The sequence below is a fragment of the Centruroides vittatus genome, unplaced genomic scaffold (genome assembly GCF_030686945.1).
Source record: "Centruroides vittatus isolate TY-2023 unplaced genomic scaffold, ASM3068694v2 contig_884, whole genome shotgun sequence".
NCBI lineage: Eukaryota > Metazoa > Arthropoda > Arachnida > Scorpiones > Buthidae > Centruroides > Centruroides vittatus.
The window spans coordinates 1458031-1478738 of record NW_027122576.1 but is presented as its reverse complement, the minus strand read 5'-3'; the positions used below and the strand labels follow the sequence as shown (position 1 = coordinate 1478738).

At 26.9% G+C, this 20708-nt stretch overlaps 1 protein-coding gene across 2 annotated transcripts in view; it reads left to right on the top strand.

The window, feature by feature from the left end:
• The window catches only part of LOC136983669 (apoptosis-stimulating of p53 protein 2-like), a 47327-nt gene that overhangs the window by 13526 nt on the left and 13093 nt on the right, over positions 1–20708 (top strand). The window contains exons 5-10 of one of the 2 annotated variants that reach the window (XM_067280477.1): positions 106–470; positions 4318–4359; positions 10658–11313; positions 12775–12980; positions 13936–14069; positions 14150–14319. In XM_067280477.1, coding sequence (XP_067136578.1) covers positions 106–470; positions 4318–4359; positions 10658–11313; positions 12775–12980; positions 13936–14069; positions 14150–14319 — 1573 coding nt within the window. The remainder of the gene's footprint in view (positions 1–105; positions 471–4317; positions 4360–10657; positions 11314–12774; positions 12981–13935; positions 14070–14149; positions 14320–20708) is intronic. The other variant, XM_067280478.1, reaches the window with a different exon arrangement.

The window sequence follows — 20708 nt, the reverse complement described above, 5'->3', positions numbered from 1 at the left end:
TAAGCTTGATGTTAAGTTGTTTTATATTTTAATATTATTTTGTACAAGATAAAAAAAATCCATTTAGGCTTTAATAATAAGTTTCGATTAATATTTACTTTCCAGCAACCATCCAATACTGCAACATCACTTCCCTACAGTCCAATTAAAAGCAATAATACATTCAATAGTAGTGTGAATCAAACAGAAAGAACAGAGAAATCTAATTATATTACAACAAATTCAAATATATCCACAAATTCAATTCCATGGGTAAAATCATTACCTGGAAAAAGTGAAAATGCCAAACTCTTACCCGAGAGCAGTTCATCTACACAAAACAAACCAATAGTTCCTCCTAAACCAGTAAAACCTCTTCCTCCACCAAGGCAAATACATACAGATGGAAATTCTGGAGATAAACAAGAAAATGTGGATTTAGCATTAGCTGTCCTTAAAAGTTCTGGATTAGAAAATACAAGTGGATTTAGGTAAAGAATTTTTTTTCTATAAAATCAAGCTTTAATATCATTAATTTTGAAAATATCATTTTTATAATGTTTGATATTATATAAAACGATCTGCAGATATTTTAAATTGAATATTTCAAAAATATTTGCTTAATATTATCGCTTTATTTTCTCTGAATAGTATTGATTTATTTTTTCTATAATTTGGAAACAACTTTAGATAAATATTAATAGCATTTGACTGCAGTTTATTGGAAAAATAAATTATAAATCCCAAATTTGGTCTTTGGTATTGAATTTAATAATTAAATCTAAAATATAAGTAATGATGTGATCATAACTATGATTTTGTTGTGGATAATTTTCCTGAGAATAGTAGTATAATAGTATTTTGGGTTAATAATTAAGAGATATGTTGTTGGTTTTATTTACATATCTCTTACATAGCAAAAATATAAGATAAAACTATTTTTCCAGTGTTATCTTGTAATTTATTTGAAAAGTAACATTTTTCAATAAAGATCTGAGTATTTTCATTGACTTTCAATTACAGTATCATCAGGCATTCATTCAATTTCATGTTTTTTGTATCTACTTTCTTATTTAATGTTCAGATCTGTGACCTGTTCAGGTTAAAGAGTAATTTAAACTAAAAATAAAAAAAATATTTCCGTATTTTATAGGTATTATATTTTGAGACAATTTTAAAAACATAAAACATTTAAGTTTATTTTTAATGTTTTATTAGTAGAAACTACAATAAAAATTGTTGACATAATTATGTAATATACTTATTGTAATATATAATATGAATTAGATCAATTTATCAGATATGCTATTATTATGTATGAGAATACAAGTGAAAATTATTTTTAGACTCAGAGCAGTAATAGTAACTATTTTTTGGCATAAGTATTTATTGCTTGTTATATATAATATATAAACACTTCTAATTGTTTCTAAGATACTAAATAGACATATAATTTTATTTCTTCCATATTTGATATTTTCAAACTTGTTATTTAAACAAAAGAATATTAATTGGAGCTACAACAAAGCTTCCTGACATGAAATTAGGATTTTATGTCAGGAAGCTTTTGTTATAGCTTAAAGTATTAGAACAAGTTTCGTTCTATTATTATTTTCTGATGGAAATCTACTTTCTTTAATAACTACAGAATTTCTAATGCTGTTTGATTTACAGACATGAGATAAATTAGATAAATAAATCACTCTAGAGATTCATTTATTTATCTGATTTTTTCATCTGCTAATTCAAGTATATTATAAATATAAATAATAATTAAGTTAATACTTAATAATAATAATACTATTAATGATAATTATAACCCAAAATTGTTGATATTTATATCTAAATACCAACTACTAGGTTTTTGGGTTATCTTCAATATGTGAAAGTTTTATCACCACCACCACCTGCTGAAATAAATATTTTTTCTTTTTCAATTCACACACTAACAATGTTGTATAAATTTTTATTATATATGTCAGATCACAGTTATTTAATATAAATGGCAGGACTAAACACGAAAGAATTTTATCAATGGGTCTGTGATACATTGTAATTTTGTAAAACCAAATTACAGGTATGTCAGTAAAGTTCAGTATAATTTTATATAATGACACTAGCCTGAATACATAATTTAAATGTCCTTATATTTGATGTAATAAACTTATCAAAGATTAAACAGATCCAAAAATAAAAATAATAATGATAATGATAAAAAAGTCAAAGAATTTCAAATAAAGTTTCAAATAAATCATCATTTTATAAGCACTTGATAACAAAAATAGGTTACATTGATCTGAACAGAATAGGAAGTTAAAAGAATGAAAATTGAAATGTAACAAATAAATATTACAAATTCTTTTCACTCAATTTTTTTGTTCATTGTTATATTTAAAATTTTATTTTTTTAAATAAATTTCTTATTTATTTATAAACTAAATTAGCTAAAGTAGTCAATAAAGTGAAGATAACACAATCTCAGGAGGAAGTTGTAAGTTAGAATTTACATAATTTAATAATGGTTTTTCTTTGAAATGATCAAGTTCCATTTTTAAATTGGTAATTTTCATCTTTCTTGGAAAATATATATTGCTTTCAAATAAATTATTAACACTGAAAAATCTCAAATTTATTTCATTTTAATTATCTCTCTTATGATTTATTTTTTAATCCATAAGGAATAAAAAAATAGCAAACAACATGTTCAAAAAATTACAATTTTCAAAATCCCTAATGTTTTTGAAATATTTGTATTGTGGGCATGTTATTTTTATATACATCTTTGAAATTGACAGTTAAAACAAATCTAGCAAGTATATTAAATTAATTTAAATTATGATTTGATATTGGAAGAGTTCAAGGATAATAGAATATTTTGAACTGAAAGATATCGGTTAGAAGGACAAAGATTAGAATTTTAGAGATGATCCTATATTGGTATCTTCAGATTTTGAATGATCTTAGACTTCTTTCTCCATTTCTATTGTCCTATATTAGAGTATTTTGATATCAGTATTTTATAAGTGAACAAATGTCAAAAGGTGTTTTGAATGTATGTGGAAGGAATGCTCTTTATCTAAATTCTGTTAAGTTTGATACAGGTATGTGCTGCTTAATAACAAATCATATGTACAATGAATGTCCCATAAAATTATAATGGAGCTGAAAAATTCACAGGCAGCATCATGCAACATAATTAATGTACAAGTATAAACAAAACCTACAGTGCAGCCAGTCATGTAAAAGTACATAAGGTGTATCCAAAAAGTTTATCCAAACCGTATTTAAAGTTTACTTGCTTTTTAACCTAGGCAATGCTAAGTCTGTCTGCCAGTTTTGCAATAAATTAAACCAGTTTAAAACATGAAATACCATATTTTATTATATCTTTTCTATGTTTAGATATATAAATACTTATCATTGTGTTAGGTTTAGCTTATATGAGTAGTAGACTACATCATACTTACCAACTTTATATTATAGATGAGGTTAATTAGCTAGGAAAGACTGATTTTGAAATACAGAGGCTAAATGTTATCCTAATGTATTGGTTGTAAATCCATGTCGGGGAAGACAATGCATTAATGGTGTTATGCTGTCTCAAAACGGAGAATTCCTAACTCAGACTAACAACTGCTTCCAAAAGTGGATTCTAAACCCAAAAGACTGAGGGTTGACAACAATTCTACACAACATAAGTTTGTCTAAGCGCATTTTATGATGATCACTTAATAATGTACAGGGTGATTTACTTGGAACTGAATACTTGTTATATCTCTACATAAAATGAAAAGATGAGCATAATACATAAATGGAATGATTCTTTATTTCATGACAAAGTAGTCAACCAAAGTATGTTTTACATTACATGTTATTCAAATGTGACTATGCAATCATGAGGTATTGAGCAAAGTAAGTGTTCAATCCCAGTGAATTATCGTGCATTTTCCAGCATATATCTTTGTTGTTAAATAGTACATACTTGTATCTAATTCATACATTAAAATTTATTACTTTAAAATAATCTGAGTTAAGATATAAAAAATATAGTATTAACACAAACTTTTTATTTTATAGTAAAAAATGTAGAGTAAAAATTTACTATAAAATTGATTCACTTATTTAAATTAGATTATTAATTGAAAAATATTAAAACAGTTTTTAGTTTTTTATCATGGTTTAAAGCTCTGAGTCAAAGTATTGTTGTATTTATAAATATTTAAAATATAAATTTAAGACATGATAAAAATGTCACAGAAAATTAATTTTGATACTATATACTATATATAAAATTAGATAAGGATAGTAATTAATTTGAATATCTTCAATTTTCTTCAGTGGCTACAAGGAGCGTCTGCTCTACTATCAGTATTTCCCAAGGTAAATTTGTTCATTCAAAAATAGCTGAGCTTTTGTTGCATGGCAAGTCTAATTTGCTTGAAAAGTTAAATTAATAGAAATAAAAATTGAATAGAACATAGCTTTTGTTTTTTTAACTCACTGCTAAAATCATTAACAAAATGTAATCAATGTAATAAACCTGAAATATATTTTTCATTAATTTATATATTAATAAAAGACATTCACTTAATTAAATACTGATTATATAAAACTTGATACAATACAAGAAATGATAACACTGGATTCATCTTGCCAGAACTTGGTTAATTATATATGTAGATATAGAGCAAAGATAGGCAATTAAGTTATCGTCTTGCATTAAATTTAATAATTAGAATTAAATCAATTAATTATAATTATCACTGTTGTATTTCCAAGTACAGTGAAACCATTGTAATGTGACCACTGAAGGGACCAGCTCAAATGGTCACCTTACACAAGTGGTCACATTAACAGGGTTCACTGTAATTGGGAATGCATCTGCATGATAAGCAGAAATTGCAGGTTTGAGTCCCACTCTGGATTAATCTTTTCTTTCAGAATATTTCAAATTAATTAATTAATAATTGATTTATATCTATATTTAATTAGGCAAGTTACAGCTAGATGAATCAGTATTATCATTTGATTAATTTATAATTTTGGACTTAGTTCACTGCATAAAAGTTAGTTTATACCAAGTGCAATTTGCTAGTGAAATGCAAAAAGTGAAGCAAATTTCACATCATTAGTGACATTGTTTCCAGCAATGTTTCTGTTTAGCAAATCGCACTGAAAGTCCACTTTTTTACTAGTGGAAAATATTTCTAGCAGTTAGAAAGGCATATTTGTTGTAAAGAGAGAGGGAGAATCCAATATGGCTGCAACAAAGATAGTATATGCAATCTATGACAAGAAACAACTTTTGACTGAAATAAATAATGCTCCATTTTTTCTTTTTATTAAAAAGAATGAAAAATCCTTTTTAATAAATGGATGCATGATAACAGCATTATTACCAGCTCACTATTATCAGCCATCTTGTTGAAATGACATTTGCCTTTGATGGCAATTGATTTGTGAGATGAAAATAGCAAAAAATGTAGTCAAACATTAGTGAGTCAAATTCATTGAGGGGAAAAAAAATTGATTTTTACATTTTACTTTCACTAGCAAATGTCTGGGTGAACTAACCTTAACAACAGAAGAAAAAAAAGTAAAATTTTAAGTTGTAGAAAATTGAGAGTTGAAATGCTTCTATCAAACTAAAAATTGAATGAATCATATTTTACAAGTACAAAAGCTCAGAGGCCAGATGGCCGAGCAATCAAGGTGGCAGCTTACTGCTCTGGGGGGCCCGGGCTCGAATCCCGACGGGTCAAAAAATCCCCAGGAATTTTTCGGGGGATGGTTCGTCCGGATATGTCGGGCCCCGTCCCTCACCACCTGGCCACTCCATTGTGGGCCTAGCCGAACCCATAATGGGTTTGCTTAAAGCTTAAAGAGGCCCTCTTAGTGCCCACAGGGCAGAAAGAGTTAAAAAAGAAAAGAGTACAAAAGTTCATCTTTAGTGTTTATTCAATAAAACAGTTACTTTTAAAAGTAAATGTTGGATTGAATGACTTCAGAAAATCAGCCTTTGTCCCAAAAATATTATGGTTTACTTGTACTTTAATATCTTTAATGTAACAGTTGGACTTTGCAGAAAATTTGTTTTAAATACCGTATTTATTCTAATAAACAGCACGCTGTCTATAACTTTACAGTCTGCCACTCTACTGTTTATTAGTGTGTGCTTACTGTTAGAGGGCAACTATTAATGGAATAAAGTTGGTAATTTTTCACTTTATTATTATTTGAGCAACAATGCAACATTCAACACACACTTTCTTATTCAGTCATATCACTCTTAACATACATGGAAATAATATACAACATTTTTCAATTTGCAATAAGCCTTATCCTTCTCCAATGGACAGTGCATTTATTATTAGAGAGTGCTGTCTATAACTTTTTTTTATCTTGTCATTTTGTTGTTTATTAGAATAAATATGGTATATTGCTTGAGAAATAAAAATTAATGGAGAATAAAATGGAGAACAATCAACTAGTGACTAAAGAAAAATCTATAATTTTTAGAATAAAAATATTTAATTTGAGACAAGTTCATTTTCTAAGATATTAAGTTTTTGAATTATTTTGATTTACCTTCTCACTTGATGTTAAAGATACATCAAAACAGTCTAAAAATGTTTGCCATTATTTAAAATTTCGTTTTCAAGAAAAAGAACAGAATTGGAGTTTGAAAATCTGTTAAAAATTAACATATCGTTTTACCTCTATTCTAGCTTTGTATCAACTCTTAATTATACAGCATAAAATTTCAGATTCATCCTGCATATTTGTTATGAAGTTATGACTAATTCATTATAAAATGTACAGTGTGATTTTTACTTATAGCATGTTTCTGCATGTTTTTTTATTGATTAAATAATTTCAATTTTTTACTGATTATTATAAAAAATCTGATTCTTTAAAAGTTATTTTTAGGCTAAAAGATATTTTAAAAAATATTTTAAAGTATATTAATATGGAAAAACACAGAAAATTGATCAATATAATGGAGTACATTAATTATAATTTATATGTTTTTGTTAATTTAAAGTCATATATATGTTATACAATCATATTAATGATATATTTAGTTAGTTTTGCTTACATCAAACTTTTAAAATTATTTTAACATTTTAGGGATATAATAACACTGTATATGAATAGATTATTTATTGAATTATTAAAATGTATGTAGTTGTATTGAATAATCACATATGCTAGATGTATGGCATATTTGACAATTTAAGATCGTGTAGTCTAACAACGGAATTATAGTATATTATATTATTTTAGGACGTGTTTTAGTAAATTTATATTATAAAAATTATTTAGAAATAAACAAACAGTGTATTTTATTTCACTCCTTCATGAAAAAAATAAACTCTATACTTTTTTTTTTATACAAAAGACTTTTATAAACATTAATTATGCATCTTTTCTATACTTAACTGAAAAGTTAAATAATCAGTATCTTAATTACGTAAAGAATCTTATATTCATACGCTTTAAAAAAGTTGTTTTATGAAACTGGCAAGGAGCCAATGAGGTTCAGACGTTAAGGACCACATGCATAAATAAAATCCATACATGCTAAAAACAAAGGAGTTAGATTTATTAAGAATAAAATGTTTTTCAAGATAGCAATATCTCAATCATCAGATCCAATAAGTTTCCAAAATACAGAAAAAATAATTCAAATTGAGGCAGTTCAATGTTGAAATGATTTTTACAACACTAGCAATTTCGTGTTGATTCAAATACTGTTTTATGGAAACTTGTCAGATCTGATGATATGTTATCTTGAAAAATAGTTTATCTCAAAGAAGCCAACAAGTTTATAACAACTCAAAGTACCATTTACATTTGAGTTCTTTTAATGAGTTCAAAGTTTTTAATTTGATTTTTGTTTAATCTGATGATAAGAAAAATATCATAGAAATGTCTATCACATGTTTATGTAGAAAAAACTTCTATGAAGAATTTATTTTTATTGTCTTCTTTAGTAAATAATTTATTTGTATAGTAGTTCTTGATATTTGATGGCTTTATTATGATAATTTCTCATATAATTATAAATTAGGCCATTTTAGTGCCAACTGGATGGCCACAGTGTTAAAGCTTGCTCTGGGAACTTGGGATTGATCCAAGCAGGTTGAAAAACCTAGGAAATTTTCAGAGGAGTGATAAATCCTGGATCAGTCCCTGTCCCTCACTGCCCAGTTGATTTTCTTAAAAATAATACCATAGTCAAAATATGAATATATATTAAACTTAAAAGCATATTTAAATTTTGATTTTCACATTAATATTAATAGAAAATAAACTTAACATTTACTGTCTGTAAGTTAATTGTCATTAACTAATGATTTTACTGATAAAAACTATACCAAATCTAAATAAAAAAGACAATAATGTTTAATTTTAATAAATAAATCTAATCAAATTTAAATTTATAATTAGTCTTGTTATCAGTATGATGATAAAAGCATTATTTATTATATGAATTACTTGATACATGTAACATTGTAACAGGCCTCATATTCATCCTATTTTCCTGCTGTTTAGTAGAAAAGTAGGAAATATCCTCCATTTTAAGAAATTGTCCTAATTGTACTATTTTTTTGTCTTTTAGTACAGGATCAATTTTTTCTAAACAAATCATATGTAAGGTTTATTCTTTATTCTGCCTTCCTATATTCATATATGTAATGCAAGATCTTGTAATCACTAAGTGGTAAACTTTGAATTTCTTTAAATTAGAAATTTAATTTTTTAATTTGTAAATCTCAACTATGATTTTTCTAGTATTTAATCAAGCCTCAATGAAGATCATGAGGGGAAGAGTTTTGCTTCAAGTTTTTCTAAGCTGTTGTAGCAATTTTTCATTAAATTACCAGGATGTTTACTGATATTTAATTAACATTAACTTCAGGCCCAATATATCCAGTAAATTAACTGTTTTTATTTGCTCTAAAGTAATTTGCTTTTAAATAATTTTAGCTCTAATAAAAGTAGTACATTGCTGAGTTTATTATTGTCATTTTGATAAATAGCGAAATTCCATTTTAACATTTCTTGATTTAATGTTGACCCCGATTATATGTTCATTTTTATCAAGCACTTCTCGAGACTACTAAAAATAATTAAATTTAGGTTTGAATTTAGTTTAGTTTTTATACTAAACTTTGATTTTAAGGAACAATTGTTTTTTGGAGTCATCCATCCAAAGATGATTTCAAGATTTTAATGTATACAAGATAAAAGATACAGTGGCAATTGTTAGGCTCTGAATTTTCTAAATTTTGCTTCCTCTACAAAGCAAACATTATAAAATTTGCAGCCTTCCCTGTTTTATGGGAGCAGATTCTTGCTTACTGGTCTAGAATCTAATCCACAAATCTATTTCTTTTTTTATCATTTCAACTTTGATTGACATTCAAGGTTTCATAAAAGTGCAGAACAGAAACAAATAGAAAAAACAAAGCAATATTGAATCATATATTTAATGAACCTGATAGCACAAAAAGTTAATTAAAAAAAAAATATTGACTGTGCTTCTTACCATAATTTATTATAAATTTTTAATTTGATATTGTAAGTAACATTTTTCATTTTTTGTATTTTTTAAAAATTGCTTTTACATATTCACTAATTGTAAATGTTATTGAAAATAAAGGACATAACCTATCCAGGATTATTATTCTTGTAACTAATGAATGGCAGTGTTTTTGGTAGGAAGTTTTCACATTAAAAAAAATAATTTATTATATAACTCGATTTGTTTTATTAACTCTATCTTTCCTTTCCTTGTTAATGATGAAATATGTACTGTAGACTGCTACTGTCACAATATTTTATTGAACATCCTTCTCTAAATGATGATCTTTGCTATTTTTAAATTTGTCCTACTTATCCTAATTTTTCCTCAAAGTCTTACTTTTCAAGCCTTGAAATACAGTCAAAGCACTATTAAAATAATATAAGTGATTTTGTAATTGAATATTTTTCAGGAGAATTCAATTAATTTATAAATTACACAGTCTATTAAAGATGTTATATTAGTAGTTCTGGAAAACAAATGGAATTCTAAATAGCATGAATGCATAAACCTTTTTTCAGCTGTGTTTTGATGAACTAATTTATATAAAATATCCTGAAAATAAATGTTAATGTACAAACCAGAAAAATAATTCAGCTTGAGCTATTTTTCACAAAAAAATATTGAATATTTTGATTTTGTATTAATAGCATGCATTTACACTGAAAGCATGAAAATTTTGAATATGAACTTAATAGAATATTTTATTTGTTTTAAATGAAAAAAACATTGAATAATATATTATTTAATCTATTTATCTTTGTTCTATATAACATTATAACATTCTAAGTTCTTATATATATTGTGGAAAAGCTCAAATGTAAAAATCTCTCCATATTTTACCATGCTTTAAAATTAGCAGAATAAAAGTAACTTAGCATATACCGATATTTTTAGATCAGTTTCTGTCATAAAGCATTTTAAGTTATTAAAATTTGTTTTCTTCACTATATACATATTGATTACAGACACTGATTGTCTGATATAAAGTCAGTTTTCTATTATTAGATTTAGTTAATAATAATGCAATTATAAATTAAAATGAAAATTTTCAAGTAAATTAGCATTTGTGTTTTATTGTTTTAGATACTCTTTGAGATCAGGAATAACTAAAAATAGTCATTTAGATAAGAAGGAACAACCAAAGCATGATGACGGCTCATTCAATGATTCTGAAAATTCAACATCAAATTTAAGAGAAGATTCGAGTCAAAAAAGAACAGTAATTGGACAACTACCAATTCAGCCAAAACCACTGACAATTAAGAAACCCATTGGTGTCGAACCACCTCGTCTTAGAAGTAGTATTCCTATTTTATCTTCACATAAGCGAACAGGGGAATCAAATTTGCAATCACATTCTTTACTTCAATTTAATAAGCATACACATCATAAAAATGACCATTCTCTAAATCTACAGTCAACTGAAAGCGAACATACCTCTATTGATGCTTCAGAAAGAGAAAACAATAGCAATAGTTCTGTGACAAGTATTACTGATAGATTATCAGAAGTTATAGAAACTGTATCATCACTTGAAAATAATGAAAAAGAGGAAGAAAAACAGAAGGACGAAGAAAATAATAAAACAGATTTAACAGAAACACAATTAGAAAAAGATGAACCGTTTAGTCATTTTAATGACATTATTAATCTGGACAACGAAAATAACATTAGAACTGAAGGGGATGGTGATTCCGGTTGCGAAACTGTTCCGCCAAGCAATTTATCATATACATGTGGTAAGATTTTATTATTCGTTTACTTGTTTTAAATGTTATATTCAACAATATATCCACTTAGCAACTACAATATCCATAAAATAAAGTTCAGCATGAAGAATTTATAGATTGGTCTGAAAGTTAGTTAATTGAAAAAGTTTTAACTGTTTTTAAAATAATGTTAAAATATATATGTAAGTTAGTTTACTTTTTGACCACCTTGTATAAAGAATACTTAAATTGTAATATTTCTAAGAATAAGAATGGAGCTGATGGCTGGATCTTGAATTTGTATCATGCTGCCACCATTGCTAAGTTATAAAGCTATATATGAAGTTGAATAAAATGGAAAAAATAAGCTTAGAAAATTCAAACATCATTTAACACAACATTTTCTGTTTTTTATAACCTTCAAATTTCTTGCAAAAATGTCACAAAATTAAAATAGATTATAATGATGTACAAAAGAAATCATTGAACTAAAAATATTAGACTTCAAGGAGACCACAAGATAGTGGCCACAATTGGTAAAAATGGAATCAACTTCATTTTCTTAAATAGGAACCTCCATCTTTTATTGCATATTGATTCTACATAAAAAAAAACTTTTATCTTAAGAATTTGTTTTGAAAGATGTACAGTACTTATCAGAAGTTATGAGCATTTATATTTTTAAGCAGCTACAAAAATCTTAAATTTACTCGATATTTTCTTATTCTATATAAGAAAATGGGATATGTAAAGTTTTCCTTTACGTACACTCAAACCTCTTTTTGTGCGGTCTATTTTTGTGCGATTTTTTATTTGTGCGATTTGTTTGTGTGATTTTTTGTATGCGGTATATGAATTTCAATCAAATTGGTATACTGCACAAAAATAATTGCACAAAACACATTGCACGTATAAAAAATCGCACAAAAAAAGACCACACAAAAAGCAGGTTTGAGTGTATGTAAAATAATAAAATCAGCTTCATTCTTATACTAGGAAATACTTTGTTTCACAAATTAATTTTAATTTCATAAGAAAAGTTAATGAAAGATATTATCTATAATTTCTGAATATGGTTTTCTCAAATACTTTTTAGGAGATCGCTGCTAAATACAGAATTGCGTTAGAATTGATCACTTATAAAAATTAATTGATTAATTTCTAAACTCGAGGCTATTTGAATTTCAAATCAAAAGAAACAGCCAACTGAGATTAAAATTATCAAAGTATAAAATATTCTTAAGATAGAACATAGATAAACTATAAATGTTTTTATCATTCTTGGTAGATCAATTCAGATAACTGAGTCTACATTCCATATTTTATTATTTATTTAAATTCAATTGTTAGAAGAATTTTAATAAGATTCAGTTACTTATTGTAACAATGTAATCTTTATTATTTTATCCATTTAATAATATCAAATAAAATTGAATTTTTAGATTTAATTAGTGATATTTTATTAACTATAAATTATATAATATATTTCAGAACCAAAAGCCATAACAGAACCTTCTTCCCAAGAAATTTCTACCAACGAACATGAACCCGTTGCTTTAAGGCGTGTTAAGAAAGGCAATTTGAAAACAAAAGATTCTGCTAAAAGTCCCAGAAGAGTTAGTTTTGATCCATTAGCTCTCTTATTAGATGCTGCATTAGAGGGAGAAGTAGAATTAGTTAAGAAAACTGCTTGTGAGGTAATTATTTTTATTTATAGATTTAATGGTAATATGGAAAATAAAGTCATAGAAATATCTTTTAAACTGTTTTCAAAATATATTTGATAATTAGCCAATAACTAATTGAAATGAAAAACACTGTATGTAACATAGGTTCTATAATTGATTGCATAGTCAATAGAAATGCTCTGTTATGTTGTAAAAGCTTTCATGTGTGAACTAACATGCAATTTCATAAGTAAGATAAAACAAAAAATAACATTTTAATAGAGGAAAAATTACAAAAGAAAAAAAAACCAAAAAAACTAGATATAACAATTGCTCAAGCAGTTTCAAGTTATGACTCATCATCAGGAATATCAATTAATTTAAGCATTTCTCATAATAAATCACGATAACTCCAAAAGTCCTTGGATGATTGTCATTTCTGTTTTATGCACTAACTTTTGTAAATTTTTTCAACATTAAAATATTATTTTTTACTTTTGTATATAAATTTCATAGTAATTTAATAAATATTAAATGATAATTCACTAAATATTGACTTTTAAAAACAAACTTCTAGACAAATTAATCTTTAATACAAATAATATTAATTTCAATTAATTACATATGATACACAGTATATACATCTTACAAATATAACTGTACGTATATAAAATACTATAGAAACTACTACTTTGCTTGCTAATCTAATAAAAAATAAGTGCTTTGTGATCCATCTGGCTAATTCCACTAGTTTTTAACCCCCTGTGGTCAAGTCTTTTGTTTCCTCAGGCAAAACAAGTGAAATTTTACATGCAGAATTATCAATTCTAAGCAATGATAGAACATTGAAGGACAAAGTAATTTACATTCTATAAACATACATACAAACATAAATTATTCAAACTAAAAACATATTCAAAATGAAAAAAAAACATGTTTTGAAATCCTTGAAAATAAATACTTGATGTAGTCTGAAACATTTTAGGTTCCTAATCCAAGTGCTGCTAATGATGAAGGAATCACAGCATTACATAATGCCATTTGTGCTGGTCATTTAGAAATTGTCACATTTTTAGTTGAATTAGGATGTGATGTGAACACTCAGGATAGTGATGGCTGGTAAGAAATTATTTGGCCCTTTAAATAGTTTTTGCATAAATTCTATTGGAATATATATATATATTCTTCCTTATTTTTAGGACTCCACTGCATTGTGCTGCTTCCTGTAATAATCTTCCAATGGTTAAGTACTTAGTTGAGCATGGTGCCTGTATTTTTGCAACTACTTTAAGTGATCATGAAACAGCTGCTGAAAAATGTGAAGAAGATGAAGATGGCTTTGATGGTTGTTCTGAATATCTTTATAGTAAGTTTAAAAATATACTGTTTACTATAATTGAGGATATTATATAAAAAAAACATTAAGACACATTCATAGACCTATAAACTATATAACCAAATTGTCAAAGATGAAATGCCAGTATGAAAATTTCAAAATTTGAATTAAAATTGGAATTACTTCTTATGCCCTTAAACTATGATTTCAAGTCATAAAATCCAAATGTAGGGCTATTTTCAGAGTGAAATTATTCAGTTTTAATAACAACAACAAAGATGTCAAGTATTGATTGTCCGATGCATTTGAGTGTCTAGTAGGGTTTCTCATTTCCCGGTCTTTTGCTTGTCCCGGGATCCCAGGACAAAATTAATTATTTTTAAGATATTTTGTATATCATGAAATCAAATGATATAATTATTTTTCATTTCTTAAAGTAATTTAATATGTTCTGCAACCTCAAAAATCATATTAATAATGCTATGTAAGATATATATTAAAAATTACCTTTGAATTATGTAGAAATTTTCACAAATAGAAAAAATTTATTAAAGTTTGCTTGAAACTGCATACAACAACAACAAAAATGCTTTTGAATTGAGATGAAAATTTAAAAAATAAAATGAACTTAGATTAAACTTCTAACTTAAAAGGTAACTTTTGTTTTTTAAATAAAACGTAATACCAAATATTATTGTAAATTTTTTATAAGATTTTAAACAGCAAAGATGGTCAATATTCTGATCACTCAATCTGATTCTTATTTTAGTAATGAAAAGTCCTGCTACCGAAAATGCCTTTTCCGATTCAATTGATGTGATTGGAATCGTGTTTAATGCATTTAAGAGAAGACAGATATTATGTGTTTTTCACCTGTAGCCTCAAAGATTTCTATTTTGTTTGAGATTATAGTACTTCTTTTGCTTTCTAGTATTCTTGATTTGTCTTCCTTGGCTGTGGCTTCTTTAATAGCAGCATCGAGCTTATATCCTGATAATTCGGCAGTTCGTTTGGCTTTAATAATCAGGTTTATGAAGAAAAACTTCTTACTTGCATACTTCATACTCATTTGTATCCTTGCCCAATTTGCACAACCTGGCATTATGCAGTTATTGAAGCTACTGGCATGGTTAAAAATTAAGATAGCATAAGCACAATTATTCCATATATTACAGATTCTGACAAGTAAAGAATTTTCAGAGTCCTGTCACAAATAGGCTACATATTGATTATTGACAATCTGTGACATGCCATAATGAGGAAAAATTTAAAAAAAAAACTAATAAGTAGGTTTAAAATTAGTAAATACAAATGTATTCTGACAGTTTTGAGTTGCATATTATACTTTCTATTTGCAAAATTTCCTCAACCTTAACACAAAATAAGAAAAAAGCGAATTTTTAAGAAATTTGCGGGATTTCCCGGGTCAAAAAACAATCGGGATCCCGTTTCAGAAACTCTAGTGTCCAGGTTAATTAGTAATCTTAAGTTTTATCAATAATTTATGCTTCCAGGCCAATTAATTTAGAAGAAATACCCATATTGACCATTCTTTATACTAATTGAGGATTATGCACTCGTCCTCTGTGGCATTTAACTGACTTTAATGTAATTCTGGGATAGTCAGCCAAGTGCTATGGAGCAGTGGTTGGCAACTGGTGATCCGTGGACCATTGATGGTTTGCGAGATAATTTGCATGGTCTGTGGAAAAATTTGGACATTGATCAACTGAAGGTTACGCGAAGTATTACAAAAGAAATGCAAAATGCTTAGTTGCTTTTTTCACTCATTGGGGATTTTTATTTGAATTTAAAACCAAATACAAAATGACTGTTATCAATAAATAATAAACAACAAACAATATTGTGAGTGCAATTGTCATCCTTTGTGGAAAGTGCTAAGAATCCATAAACTTATTTCAAACAAGCAGCAATGAACTTTAGGCATGCATTAATTTGTTATAATTAAACAAACAAGTTTCATATTAATATAGTAAAATTGAACTTTTGTGATCATTATTCTACAGATTTTGCATTGTTTAAAAAATTCACAACAGTGGTCCGCAGGATTGAAAATTGCGAGTTTACTGATCCATGAGGTCAGAAAGGTTGCTGACCACTGCTATGGAGGGTTGTCGTTATATAGTCCGTTCCTGTTAATTTAGACAAAATTAGACTGATAGATTCTTTTAATGATTATAAGGCAGTATGAAATAAATTATTTAATTGTCAATGCTAAGAGTTGGCAATAAATCTAATTTAATTAATTTTAAAAATAACTAGCTGGCAAAAAAATACATTTGGAGAGGTATTTGAACCCACAAATTTTACGCATTGGCTATGTTCCCGGTTATGCCATTCTAATACTTTGGGTTGGATTGTTTCCAGACACACACAAATTCAAGTTAACATATAACCCTACAGTTACTTATTTTATTTATTGCTACATTCAATGAGTCTAGAAATTCTTCAAGAAAGTTAATGTGCTGTAATTTTTTAAAAAAGCTAAAAATAGCCTTTATTGAATTTAAATTTTTAATTTAAAAATTGGTTTAAAAGAATTAAAAATGTGAAGATGTTGCTTTTAAGTAATGTCTTTGAGTATTTGTTTTTAATTGTTTGTATTTTATAAATGAGTTTCTAAATTCAAAAATTAATTGCATTACTGATATTGTTATTTGAAATTTTTAAGGAATGAAATAGGAAATATATGCATTCATTATTGTTATATAAATATCCCCAAAATTCTTATAGATAAGGTTGATTTAATTGGTAGAATGTTTCAAATTGTTTTATTTGACAATTTTTACTTTCTCAGCTATGTTATATATATATAATAAACTTTCCAAAGCCTGATACATTGATACTAAACCAAACAATCACCATAATTAATCAAGCTATAAATTTGCTATTTATATAATAATTGTAAATTTATATCCTGATTAATTATGATGATTGTTTGATTTAGTGTGTTATATATAACAGAAGAAATGTATGGCAATCGGTAAAAAAAAATGGCCTCCAAGATTTTTACATTTTTGGACTCTGGATCTTGAAATGTTGAGAGATGCAAAAAAATTTGGGTTTTTTTCAGTATGTATGGATGTTAGTTTTTGTTTGGGGTAACAATTTTGTTTACCCTATTTGAGGCTTAATAACTCCTGTGCTTTTTCTTCAAAATTTCTGAAATTTTTCAAGAAATTTTTGTGTATTAGGAGGATTGATGCTATTAAATTTTCAGTGGTTAAAGTTAAAGGGGTGAGAAGATAGAGGGGGTTGTGTGTCATATCTCAAGTAGGGTCGGACTTAATGATTTTATTCCTTAATTAGCATTTATAATTTTTTTATAAAACTCAATCCTACCCTCAAAATTAAACTTACAATAATTAAAAATATAAAAAGTTTTTAAATAAAATATAACAGATGGCACCATATGCAGTTTTAAATGTTGCCAGGAAAGTTAAGCAACTTGTTGCTGGAATTTATGTAATGATTCCTTAACTAATATTTGATATAAAGCAAGTATAAATAAATCTCAAGAAACATTTAATTAATAAATTTATCTCACATCATTGCAATGAAGTTGTTGACTTTATTAATATAATTCAATTTTTGATTCAGTGGAATCATTGGGGAAACCTTGCTACATAGTTTTTATTTATTTAAAAAATTCAGCAACTGGAATGATAAAATCATTCCAGTTGCTGAATTGGAAAAAACATTGGAGCAACATTAATCTTCTTGATAAAAGTCTGCTAAAAATCTATTGTATTTTTATGAAAAATGGCATACCATAAAACTAATTTTTATTGTATAAAAATTTAATAATTTATTCTAACAATTTGTTTAATAATATATGAAACACATACTCATTAAATATCTATTATAATACAACTTCCTCATGCACACCAGGTGTGTATAAAACTCACTTACTCGAGCCTGTAACCAGTGTGAAAAATAAACGTTTGTTTCTTTGAATTTGTTTGTTTATTTTTCACACCAGTTACAGGCTCCAGTAAGTGAGTTTTATTTATCTATTATAATAAAATATATTTAAAATCCAGATTATTTTCAGACTAGGATTAAACTATTCAGAAATTAATTTTGAATTTTTTAATTAGATAGTTTAGAAAATTACATAAAAAATTTGCCCCAGAATGGGACTCAAACCCACAACTGCTTACTGTTACTAGTTATGTACTCAGACCTAGTCTAGTCTTTGCTTCAAGACCTAAAGTTAATTAATTGTATACCAAAACCCAAACAGATTAATTGCTGTTGTGCCAATTGGGGATGTCTTTTATTATCTATGATCTGTCATACTCCCAGCTGAATTTAAACTTTACCATAGTATGATATATATAAACAACCCAATTTTAATGACCAAACATATTTAAAAGAAAGATTGTAAAACTTTATAAGCTCATTTAGGACACCAAATATAAGGAAGAAATTGTACTGTCTTTTGGTGTTAGATTTATTCATTTGCTGAATTAAATGAAAGGACTTGCATTTAGCAAGTACTTTCAACATTTCAAAATGTCTTCCTCAAACAAAATATGGAATGTCCTCTGCTTTGATTCATAGGGCATAATTGTATCTCTCTTCTCCAACATTGATACAGGATGAGCTGCAGACTACAGCTCTATGCAATTTCCAAATTTAAATTTAACAACAACCTGGTCCTGCAATTCTCTCTTCTCACTCACCATCCTACAGTCATGACAAAAACAAGAAGCTAATATTTGCAAAACCTTTCCCATACTTAGGATCTGTAACTTTATGAATAGCTCGAGCTTATAACAAGACATGGGGTAACACTAACCATCAAACCTCAGCTGTCATTCTGCAGAATTCTATGTAATGATAGGGATTCTCTTTCCCTTTTGGAGAAATCAGGGGTTTATATAATCCCATTATAGCAAGTGCATAGGGGAACAAAGATCATAGGTGCTACAACTAGAAAGTTATCAACCTACTTAAATGAACATCGGGATGATGCTAAAAACACTAGGGTTTCTCAAATGGGATCCCAGTTGTTTTTTTATCCAGGGAAATCCTGCAAATTTCTTAAAAATTCACTTTTTTCTTATTTTTTGTTAAGGTTGAGGAAATTTTGCAAATAGAAAGTATAATTAACTCATAAACTGTCAGAAATACATTTGTATTTATTAATTTTAAACCTACTTATTAGTTTTTTTAAATTTTTTTTTTTGTTATGGCACGTCACAAATGATCAATAATCAATACGTAGCTTATTTGTGGCAGAACTCTCAAAATTCTTTACCAGTAATATCTGGAATAAGTGTGCTTATGCTGTCTTAATTTTTAACTATGCCCAGTGGCTTCAATAACTGCGTAACGCCAAGTTGTGCAAATTGGCAAGGATACAAATGAGTACGAAGTCTGCAAGTATGAAGTTTTTCTTCATAAACCTGATTATTAAAGCCAAACAAACTGCCGAATTATCAAGATATAAGCTCAATGCTGCTATTAAAGAAGCCACAGCTGAGGAAGACAAATCAAGAATACTAGAAAGCAAAAGAAGTACTACAATCTCAAACGAAATAGAAATCTTTGAGGCTACAGGTAAAAAAACACATAATATCTGTCTTCTCTTAAATGCATTAAACACAATTCCAATCACATCAATTGAATCGGAAAAGGCATTCTCGGTAGTAAGACTTTTCATTACTAAAATAAGAATTAGATTGAGTGATTGGAGTATTGACCATCTGTGCTTTTTAAAATCTTACAAAATATTATAAATTTTTATATTATATTTTATTTAAAAAAAAAAAACAAAAATTACCTTATAAGTTAGAAGTTTGATCTTTTTTTTTTTTTTTTTTTTTTTTTTAAATTTTTAACTCAATTCAAAAAGCATTTTTGTGTTGATTTTATATGCAGTTTCCAGCAAACTTTAATAAATTTTTTCTATTTGTGAAAATTTCTACGTAATTCAAAGGTAATTTTTAATATATATCTTACACAGCATTATTAATATGATTTTGGAGGTTACAGAATGTATTAAATTACTTTAAAAAATGAAAAATAATTATATCATTTGATTTCATGATATACAAAATATCTTAAAAATAATTAATTTTGTCCTGGGATCCCGGGACAAGCAAAAGACAGGGAAATGAGAAACCCTAAAAAACACCATATCTTCCACTGATATTGCAACAAACATATTAGAAAATAGTGAAATAAGATTATGGGCCCAAACTTCCATTCTCAAGCGATGTTTAGATTGCAGAACATTGCTTATCTGGGAGTTATTATATTTATCTTTAGTAAAACCCTGCAACTTTTCCACTCTTTAAATTCCTGACATATGGTTAACACTATAAAAACTTATAAAACCTAAATAAAAATTAAGGTTTTTTTTTTTATTTTAACTTTATTTTACTTAGCCT